The 10,596-nt window shown below is 34.9% G+C and overlaps 2 protein-coding genes across 4 annotated transcripts; one reads left to right on the top strand and one right to left on the bottom strand.

Annotated features, from left to right (window-relative positions):
• Positions 1–384: 384 nt before the first annotated feature.
• On the bottom strand, positions 385–2,651 carry LOC109161511 (cyclin-D4-1-like). Of its 3 annotated transcripts, XM_019309938.1 has the most exons (6): positions 2,285–2,646; positions 2,028–2,114; positions 1,512–1,824; positions 1,325–1,434; positions 1,175–1,216; positions 385–1,141 (listed from the first exon to the last, which is right to left on the bottom strand). In XM_019309938.1, exons 1-6 carry the CDS (start codon positions 2,468–2,470, stop codon positions 938–940), a joined length of 942 nt encoding a protein of 313 aa, XP_019165483.1. In that variant the 5' UTR covers positions 2,471–2,646; the 3' UTR covers positions 385–937. The 3 variants fall into 3 exon arrangements, with proteins under 3 accessions (XP_019165483.1, XP_019165484.1, XP_019165482.1); XM_019309939.1 differs by lacking the exon at positions 1,175–1,216 and having other exon boundaries at positions 385–1,142; positions 1,342–1,434; positions 1,508–1,824; positions 2,285–2,651; XM_019309937.1 differs by having other exon boundaries at positions 385–1,216; positions 2,285–2,647.
• A 4,050-nt stretch (positions 2,652–6,701) lies between these two features.
• LOC109161275 (protein FAR1-RELATED SEQUENCE 5-like) lies at positions 6,702–10,162 on the top strand. The gene is made up of 6 exons (XM_019309597.1): positions 6,702–6,759; positions 7,062–7,145; positions 7,617–8,215; positions 8,481–8,689; positions 9,055–9,367; positions 9,461–10,162. Exons 1-6 carry the CDS (start codon positions 6,702–6,704, stop codon positions 10,160–10,162), a joined length of 1,965 nt encoding a protein of 654 aa, XP_019165142.1.
• The last annotated feature ends 434 nt before the right edge of the window (positions 10,163–10,596 follow it).

Here is a 10,596-nt window from a genome sequence, read left to right as displayed (position 1 = left end):
TTCTTTTGAATCATACATTAAGACATATCATATTTATATCGAATAAGAACTAGTAAAGCACTTTCTTATGAATTTTAAAGTATAATTTTGTTTGAAGATACTCATACTATCTCATTTATATACTTTTTCATTTGAAAAAGAAAAATGCACTAAAAGGCTTTAATTCAAAAAAAAAAAAAAAAACCTATTGAGTATTGAGTATTTCACATTCTCTTTAAATAGTTAAATCTTATGTGAAGGTTAAGCTAAATTTCCAAAACAAATTACATAACTTGAATCAAATATAAAAAAATTATATTCCCAAACAAATATTAAAAATTTCAATTAGATAATGCCTTGCGAGAATAAAATTAAAAAAAAAAAAAATTAGTAAGGGTATACAGCTTTACTCAAAAGCTTAGTCCAATAGTTATTATAAGCAATAACCTCAACAATATTTGCCTTTCTCTTTAAGGAAAAAATAAAAAAATGAAAGTGACGTGGATAAGATCCGATTAATCCGGGGCAATAGATTTCATTATTCATACGTCCAACACGAAAATCTTTGCCTTTACAGTTGGACGGCAGTGATTCAATAATCCTCGCTGTCTTCCACAACGCGACTTCTCATCACCTCTAACCTTTCATTTCCGTTCCCGCCATTCCATACAATGCCCACGTCATTCCATTCCATTCGGTGAAATCAAGATGACATCACCCGCTCCCACCCTTTCACGAATTTTTAAGAATAAAAGGAGCATTTTTTTATTTAACACATGATTAAGAAAAGATAAAAACATGGTTTACCGGTAAAACCTCTGCCATTAGTCCATCGTGGCACAAACCTTGTCCTACACGTGGCATTCCCCGAGGACGTGGAAAAAAAATATTTTCGAATCCCAAAATTTCTTTTTAGTTTTTTGTAAAGAAAAATATGGAAATTAAATATTTCGTGACATTATTGTTCTTCCTGTACATCGGCGGTGGATGGTTTTAGTCTCTTCAGTTCTGGCGGCGGATCACCTCCGGCGATCGGCGCGGCGACTGAAGATGTGGCGGAAACTAAAGCGGGATCTTCGGAGCGAGTGTCGCAACTGCCGCAATCCGTCGCGTCGAGGACGCCGCAGGGGCTGTAAGCGTCAGCCGGCGGCGGCGGCGGCGCCTCCATTCCCCCAATTTTGGGAGACGTGTCCACCAGGTACTCCTCCATTAGCCGGTGGCAGCTCCGCACCTTTTCCTGTCCCAAACACTTTCAGTTTTTTGTATTTTGGCCCACAATAAAAACAAGAATTTTACAGTTTCAACCTCAAATTATTTTCGCTAATTATACATTTATACCCCGTACTTTATTTACTCTATTGTAGAAGCTTTCTGGAATATCCATGGCGTCTCCAACGGCAGTTATCACGGCAGCCGCTGCTATCACCGACGGCGGGAATCCCAAGAAGTCTGTCACTGCAACACACAAAAAAATTCAATAAAATTTATCAGAAAAGCGAACGGGTCGTTGATCGGGTTGCGGGTCTACCTACCATGGGCGGTGTTGAGAACGAAATCCGAGAAGGTGCGAATAATATCTTCAAACCGGCGGCGAGGATCCGACGGCCGGGAAATACGGAGCTCGGAGATAAAGTAATCAAGGTAGTCAAAAGGAGTAACAGAGTGAAGGCGCCAGTTGAGAGCGTGCATGACTCGGAGCTCCATTTTCTGGATGGTTCTCGGTTCGAAAACGTATTTCGGGTCGAACAGCTGCAAGTCCATCAGCACCGGCGCGTTTGGCTCCTCCATCTTCGCCGCCAGAGACAAACACGCCACCGACAGCAGCTGCAGCGGCCACCCGCCGACCTACACGCCATGAAAATACGAAATCCAAAACACGTTTAGTACACCACGTAATATGCACGCCCCTCACGTATGAGAATCGCTCTGATAACAAATTAAACATGTGCTCCATCTTAACTAAAAGTATAGTTGGATTGCACATTAATGGCTGCATGCTCAACAATGTATACATATACATTATATAGAGAGATGGAGGATCTGAATACCGGTAAGGTGTGGAGGGAAAGGAAACGGTCAAAGTAGTTGATAGAGAGAAACGCAGTTGCAGGGTTGAAGTGATAATGCGCGTGGACCTGCAGAATCCGATCAGTTTGAATCATTACATTACATGAGACAAATATCAGACATTCTGCTACCGGAAACCTACGTATATGCTAATTAAGATGTACTATGTACGTATTTCCACAAGTGTGTAGTACTGGCGTACGATGATTTTGGTCTTTGGACTGAAGAATATAAATACCTTGAGAATCCAATTAATGGAGTCCTGGCGTGCGGCGAGGTGGACGGGGCGGTGACGGAGAAGTTGGAGACGGTAATCTGGGTGGGGCACGTGGTTGTGCTCCGACTCGAATACCCGAACAATGAAGGGTGGATCTGGAACAGGCTCCAATTGCATTCCGGCGTTGGACGGTGAGATCTCCGGCATAATGACGCCGGGAAAGAATGCTCATATATAGGGGCTAGCTGGCGGCGGCGGCGGCGGAAGTTTCTAAGGGATGCTGGTGGTGGTGATGCTTTATATATATTGTATGGAGATGCAGAACCTTTATATTGTCTGACGAGTATTAAGAGCGTGTTAATTGAGGTTTTTTTTTTTGTCTCACCCTAGGCAAAGTACTTTTGTTTCTTTTTTCTCAATTCTCAGTAGTCAGTACATCAGTAAAAATTGGGATTCGCAAATTTAAAATATTCAGTTTAAAGCTTCTAAAGAATTATTTAGTGACTAATTACATACTAAATAGTGACATTAAAATTCTATCACACTAAAAGAGTTCTATATCTTGACCTAACAAGATAATCACCACATCTTAAATTGAAGATATAGGAAAATTAGTGTCTGTCTATGTTCACAAGAAGATCATTTCATTAGATGATCAATGTCTTAGACTCTTAGTGCGGTAGAATTTTATTTCCTCAAGAGTTTTCTAACAAGATGGTGAATAGTAAATCACGACCTCTGAAAATATTTCTAATTATTTTAAGATTTTTTATTGATTTTTAGAAAGTCAAGTAGGAAAGATGAGAAAGAGAAACATAAAAGAAAAAAAAAATGCAACGGTCAAAATTAGCTAGTGACCACTCTGAAGCGCCACAGAAAACATATGAGAAACATGCACCCGCTTACACCGCTCCAAACGCGTTACCTATCAATTTTTTTCTCCTGCAACAATCTTTGCAGGAAAATCAAACAAGAAAAAATCAAGCATCCTCATTGGAAAATCATGAAAACATTTTTTAGCACATCCCAGAACCTCCATTGAGGATCACAATCAATAAAAACTAAGCAACAGTGTCCAAAGTCCAGATGTCTTTGCCTTATTGCGTTGGCCCGGGGAAGATGAAAGCTGCACCGAAGATTTAATGATCTTGGGGCTCGAGGAGTTTATGTGTACGGTCTTGATTTGTTGCTGTGCACTCTCCATCGTGACATATTGTAAACAGAAGACTATTGTCTATTGGTAAATTTAGAGATTAAATTATATTCTTTTTTAAATAATAATTTTAAGTTTGATTCTAGAAAATAAAATTATTTATTTTACTACAATGGAACCAGAATGACGGAATTATGACATCAGAACAATGTCATCTCGCAAAATATGATAAACTCAGAATACATGATACACAATTTTTCCAAACAAGTAAAGTAATAACTTATTTGATTTTTGGTGAAAATTATCTAGAGCTATGAACAACTAAAAATAATAATATTACACTTTATATACATATTTCTTTTTCAATTTCATTAGTCTAAATTAAAAGACACGGAGACTGTCTGGTATCACTTACTATTCATCAAAGCCTTTTTTGATATATAAGTTCCCTTTTATCTTGATCTGGGGACTTTTTCTTTTCCACCACATCTCATGTATTGAAGTTAAAGGGTTTCTTCAAAAAAATAAAAAAAGAAGTTAAAGGGTGATTTGTGTTGGTGCAAGGTCAGGTGGATGATTTGATATCTGTTTAAAAAAGTAGACATCCCTTCTTTGCCTTTTATGTATATCAACAAGAGACCAATGGATATAATTTGAAGATGTGTACTGGATAAATCTGTTTTGTGATCCTAAACAGCAAATGACCACAATCTAAGTTATTCATAGCTGACAAACTCAAACCAATAATGTCAATAGACTTTATTATGAGTCAAACATAAAATCTTGTGATTACTAAGTTACCGGTCCAGCAGTCCAACACTTTGATATTTGAGATTGACTGACTGACGCTAGCTGGTCTTCAGTCTTGGAAATCCATTCTTTTTGTAAATACCCATATTTGTTTTGGGGTTTCCTGATAAACTGATGGTCTGAAATCATGCCTCCTTTCAGAAGAGAATATAATCTAGCATTGAAACAGGACAGTGTGTACGGCTTAACATTCAGAAACAGTGTTTCAGTTTCCTCTCTTATGGTCTACTTGACAGCTGAAGTTTGTCCTTTGGGGTTTGAACCATATATATATGTTGTCTCTCTTCGATCATGGTTCATTTTAAGCGAAAGACCAGCAATTTACTAAACCCCATAGAATCATAGGTTGTATTAGGGATTGTTATAGACCTATAGTGAATTTGTACTTGTTACCTTCATGGATTATGGATAGCAAGAATGCAAGATCCTCATGGTGAAGTATTTGGAAAGGCCACCAGTGCCAACCACTATCTTTGCATATACTATATGTCTATATATCATGTTCGTAACCAGCTTAGTTGGTGCGAGTGGTTATACACTTTCATCTCTTAAGAGATGCGGAGGGTTCAAAATTCCCTCTCGTATAGAAAAACAAATATAACTAGCGCTTTGCTCTTTAATTAGTCTGATTCGATAAAAATTACGGAGTAGTATTTATCTTAATAAATATGGTATGAACTTAAAGATGCATCCTATAGTTAGACCTATTCAAAACACCTGATGGTCTAACCAAAAAAATATACATCAGGCTTGTGTGCATGGGTGAGGTCCAAGAACAAAGCCACAATTGCTGAAACCGTTACTGAGGAGGTGAATATTAAAACTATTTTTGCATATTTTTATATATTTATAAATGCATCTTTTTATCATGTATTTTATATTATAAATGAATTAATTAATAATAAGATTATTCACAAAACCATTGTTCTCATCATCTAGAGGATTATAATGGAGAAAAGGTGGAAAGCCCATTTTAGGATAGATTGGTTTTATAAAAGTATAATATTTTTTTGAACTTAACAAATAAGAATATATTATCAATTAAAAATAAATGTAAAATACACCTTGGAATATAAAATAACCACAAGTGATGATCATAATGTAAAGTAGAATATTTTAAACCAAAAGACTTTTAAAATATTTTGTAAACTTCAATCCCTTATATTGTATAAAGAAATCTTACTTGTTCACTAATAAAATTGATGATATATATATCTGTTTGAATATTAATTATATGAGTATATTTCACTTTATTTCCTTCTTCTTCTTCTCCCAATTTCACTTTATTATATATACAACTTAAATGTTAAATAAATAAAGTAACGTTGTTTTCAATAATTTAAAATTTCATATAAACAATATTAATAGTCAATATAAATGTTTCTATATAATTTATATTTTATATTATATGCTCAACATTTTTCCGTTTTACATTTGACCCAAACAAAAATAAGTTATAAATGGCACTTTTTCCCCCTAAGTTATATACTTATAGCACTTTTTCCCCCTCAATTATTTATGTAAGCACATTAGCCCCCTCAATTATTTTAAAAGTGGTGGTTTTTCCCCCTGATATATTAAATTGACATTTCTACCCTTAAAGTAAATATTTTATTTATTTTACTTCTCCAACAAATTATTGTGTATATGTAGCAATGACCACGGTTCGGTTCGAACTGAACCGGACACTATAGCAATCGAATTAAAAGTTTCCGGTTATGATTCAGATCTAGAATCCAATATTTAGATTTCAATTTATTAAATTTATGAACCAAAAAAACTGGATCATGAACCGTGAACCGGCGGTTTCGGATCCGGTTTGTGATTTTAAACCGTCTTTATTTTAAATTTTATTTTATTTTTTATTTTAAAATAGTCTAAATTCAACAATAAATGTATTTTATTTTTTCAGTTCGGAACATGAACCGACCATTTCGATTTGTGATTTTAATAAACTCTAAATATCGCGTTTTGATTCTAAATTGTAATTGGAATGTTTTGGTTTGGTTGCTATAATATCTGTTTGGTTTGAACCAAATTATAGTAATAATTTGTTGGAGAAGAAAAATAAATGAAATACTTATTTTAAATATTTATTTTAAGAGTGAATATGTTCATTTAACATTTTAGGGGGAAAAAGAGCCACTTAAATAATTCAGGGGGAAAAAATGCTATAAGTATATAACTCAGGGGGAAAAAGTGTCATTTTCCCTTTTTTTATAAACAAATCAGGCGCAAATTATGCCGTGGAAACGTGCTCACCATGCTTGGTGAACACGCTTCCAAACGACGTCGTTTTTGGCGTCGTTTTAAAAAAAAAAAAAAAAAAAAAAAAAAAAAAAAAAAAAACATTGTTCTATTAACGGCGTTAGGAAGGCAGTTATGATCAGACAACTCTTTGCGTTTGATTCTTTCCTATTCGCAAATCTCTGAAGGCAATTGTGATCCGACATTCGCGATTCTTTCCTATTCGCGATGGAGGAGATGACGGTTCGAGGAGAAGATTCAACCGATATGATTTCTGCGATTCCAGGTTGCGTTAGATTTTATGCGTTTGATTTCGTTTGATTTATGAGATCATGGATTGTTGAAGATTTAGTTATTTTTATTGGTATTTGTTCAGTATCTATGCAGTTTGAATGTTCATAATGGCCGTAAATGTGTATTAGTTCCATGTTTCTGTTATGAATTTTACATAATGCAATTATGTATTTTCTGTTACAGAGTTATGAATTTTGATACTCTGTTCATGCATGTGATATGAATATTCATAATGTAATAGTACTATGTCCATAACATATTAACTGGTATGTTACACTGCTTGCATATACTCAGTGAATGAAGATTGTGTTGGTGATTCAATAAGCAATGATCAAGCAGAGTTAAACATTGACATTGATGGCTCGTCTTCAAGTCCAGGTTCTTTTTATTAGTTGGTGTATCATGAATGTTGTTTCTGGTAGGTGTATGTACTGATTCATGGTGATTATATGCAAATTGAATGTTGTGATTGGTATTAATAATTTGTTCACGTTATGAATTTACAGTTTTGAGGTTATGAATTTTCCGTTATGTTATTATGAATTTTCTATATGAGATTATGAATTTTCCATATGAGGTTATGAATTTTATGTTATGAGTTTATGCATTTCATGCCATGAGTATCTATGCAACTTTGAATGCTCATAATGTCACAAATGTTATTGATACCCGGTCTTTGTTATGAACTTTCTTATATGATGTTATGAATTTTATTCTTTGTGATTATGAATGTTCTCACATGAGATTATGAATTCTATAGTGTAGCATATTATATTCATTATAGGTGAAATCCACAATCATATTTTAGTAGTTGGTATAGGTGTGGTTATATTTTTGTTGCAATTGCAGTTGATGAAGACTTGGTGGGTGTTGTAGTAAGAAATGTTGACGAAGCTTTTGAGTTATATAATGGATATGCATACAGAGTTGGTTTTAGTGTGAGGAAAGGCCAACAACGTTATAAGGCATCTACTAAGTCAATTCAGATGAAGAGGTTCTTCTGTGCTAAGGCTGGGTATAAGCAGAAACCAAACAGTGGTGTTAAGCTTTATTCAAAGATTGATATGAGGACTGGATGTGGTGCATTTGTTCAATTTGATGTGGGGGGTGATGGGATGTGGACAGTTACAAAACACTTGAAAGAGCACAATCACGAGTTATGTTCATTTGGCAAGAGTCATCTGCTTCGGTCGCATAGAAGAGTGGGAAACAATCAGCTTGAATATTTAAAAGACATGAAGAGTAGTGGTGTTGCATTGGCGGATGGTATGAGGTTTTTGAAACATCAGTCAGGGGGTTCTCCATTGGTTGGCTTTACCAACCGCGATGCTTACAATTCGATGGCTTCTGTGAGTTTGAAGTGTTTGGATGGATCTGATTCCAATTCTTTGATTGAGATATTCAGGAGGAGGCAATCTAATGAGGCTGATTTCTTTTTTGATTTCGAAGTTGATTTGGATGGAAGATTGTGTAGTTTTTTTTTGGAGGGATGGTCAAATGAGAAGGGATTATGAGGTGTTTGGTGATCTGTTAGTGCATGATACAACATACCGCACTAACAAATATGATATGATTTGTGGTCCTTTTGTAGGGATGAACCATCATTGCATGAATGTAATGTTTGGTTGTGGTTTTTTGATGAATGAGAGGATAGAGTCATTTGCGTGGTTGTTTAGAGTGTTTTTAAGATCCATGGATGGCAAGTGTCCACAGACTATCATGACGGATCAATGTTCAGCTATGGCTGCTGGCATTTCCATGGTGTTTCCTACATCACGCCACTGTCTTTGCATATGGCATATTGGTGAGAATTCGAAGAAGCATATCAAGGCATTGAGGAATCATAAGGATTTGCTGGATATGTTCAATTGTGTGTTGAAATACACCGAGACTGAAGCTGAATTTGAGGTTTACTGGACAAGGTATGTTATTATGAATTTACATTATATAATTCTGAATTTTCTGTTATGTCATTATGGATTTTCTGTTATGTCATTATGTATTTTCTGTTATATGATTTATGAATTTTTTAATATGAGATTATGAATTCACAGTTATACAATTCTGGATTTTATGTTATGTCATTATGTATTTTCTGTTATGTCATTATGTATTTTGTGTTATATGATTATGAACTTTGTAATATGAGATAATGAATTCACAGTATACAATTATGTATTTTCTGTTATGTCATTATGTATTTTCTGTTATATGATTATGAACTTTCTAATATGAGATTATGAATTTTCAGAATATGAGTAATAAACATGTGTTTTAACCTTTTCAGGATGGTTACAAAATATAGTTGTCATAAGAATACATGGCTAGAGAAGCTTTATGACTGTAGGGAGAAGTGGTGTCCAGCGTTCAACAAGGATTATTTCTCCGGGGGTATTTTATCTTCGCAAAGGAGTGAAAGCACAAATCATGCAATTTCTAGGAGGCTGTCCAAGACTGCTGGTTTATGTGATTTTTATTCATCCTTTGTGAGTGTTATATCTGAATGGAGAAGTAAGGAAAATGGCGAGGATTTCCGGTGTTCTCAAGGAGTACCCGCCATGATGATGGATCATGTGAAACTCCTTTCACATGCTAGAGAGGTTTATACAATTGAGATTTATTTTTTGTTCGAGGAACAATTTATGAAAGGTAGCTCTTGTTATCAAGAAATGGTGTTGAACGATGGTTGTAAGTGCAAGTATCACGTGTGGCGACCAGACATAGATATCATAAGGCATGAAGTAACCTTTAAGGCAATCAATTTGGATATATGCTGTAGTTGCAAGCTGTTTTCAGAATTGGGAATACTTTGCTGTCACTGCTTACGTATACTTCATGTGCACTGTGTTTCCAGTATTCCCGATAAATACATTCTAAAAAGATGGACTAAAAAGGTTGTTGAGGGTAGAAACGTGGACATTGCATCTGTGTTTTATAATGGTGGTGTCCCTTCTTCAATTTGGGCTGTTGAGATTAGTAGGAAATTTCAAAGGCTTATTGTTTCTAGCCAAGATAACAGTGTTGCTAGACAATTCTGTGATGAAGCCGTTGAGAATGCAAGGAAAAACATTGAAGCTGAGATTGGGGATGTGAACACTGAGGAGGGTGCTGTGTCTTCGTCAAGTGGTATTGTCCAAGACCCCTCAAGCCGGAGGGGTAAAGGTGTGAGAAATAAAAGGAGTAGTAGTGTTATTGAGAAGAAGTACAATGCAGCAAGGGGAAGAAAGAGTGCTGCAAACAAGCTTGCTTCAATTACAAAGGGCTCTGTCCAATCATTGGTCTTGGAAAATATTTCAGAGATTGCTCGTGATGGATATCTTGTACATCCAAGCACCGGGGGTTCACAATTTGTTCATTTTAATAAGAATGTAGACCACGATGTAGCTATAGATTGAGATCGTGTTAACAGTATGTACTTATGAATTTTATGATTTTTAGGTATAGGATGAGAATTATGTGTCAAATTATGAATTTTCCTTTACCAGTTTATGAACTTTCATTTACCAGTTTATGAACTTTCCTTTACCAGTTTATGAATTTTCCTCTATGTGATTATGAATTTACAGTATGTTCTTATGAATTTTATGTCTCAGATTATGAATCTTCCTTTATCTGATTATGAATTTTCCTTTATGTGATTATGAATTTTCCTATATGTGATTATGAATTTAGAGTATGTGCTTATGAATTTTATGCTATTAAGATTTTATGAGAATTATGTCTCAGATTATGAATTTTCCTTTATTTGATTATGAATGTTACTTTATGTGATTATGAATTTTCTTTGTTGTCATTATGAATGTTATTTTAATGTTATGTAATAATGAAT

The sequence above is a fragment of the Ipomoea nil genome, unplaced genomic scaffold (assembly GCF_001879475.1).
Source record: "Ipomoea nil cultivar Tokyo-kokei standard unplaced genomic scaffold, Asagao_1.1 scaffold2922, whole genome shotgun sequence".
Lineage (NCBI taxonomy): Eukaryota > Viridiplantae > Streptophyta > Magnoliopsida > Solanales > Convolvulaceae > Ipomoea > Ipomoea nil.
The sequence above is the reverse complement of the archived record's forward strand: the minus strand, read 5'-3'. Positions and strand labels throughout refer to the sequence as shown.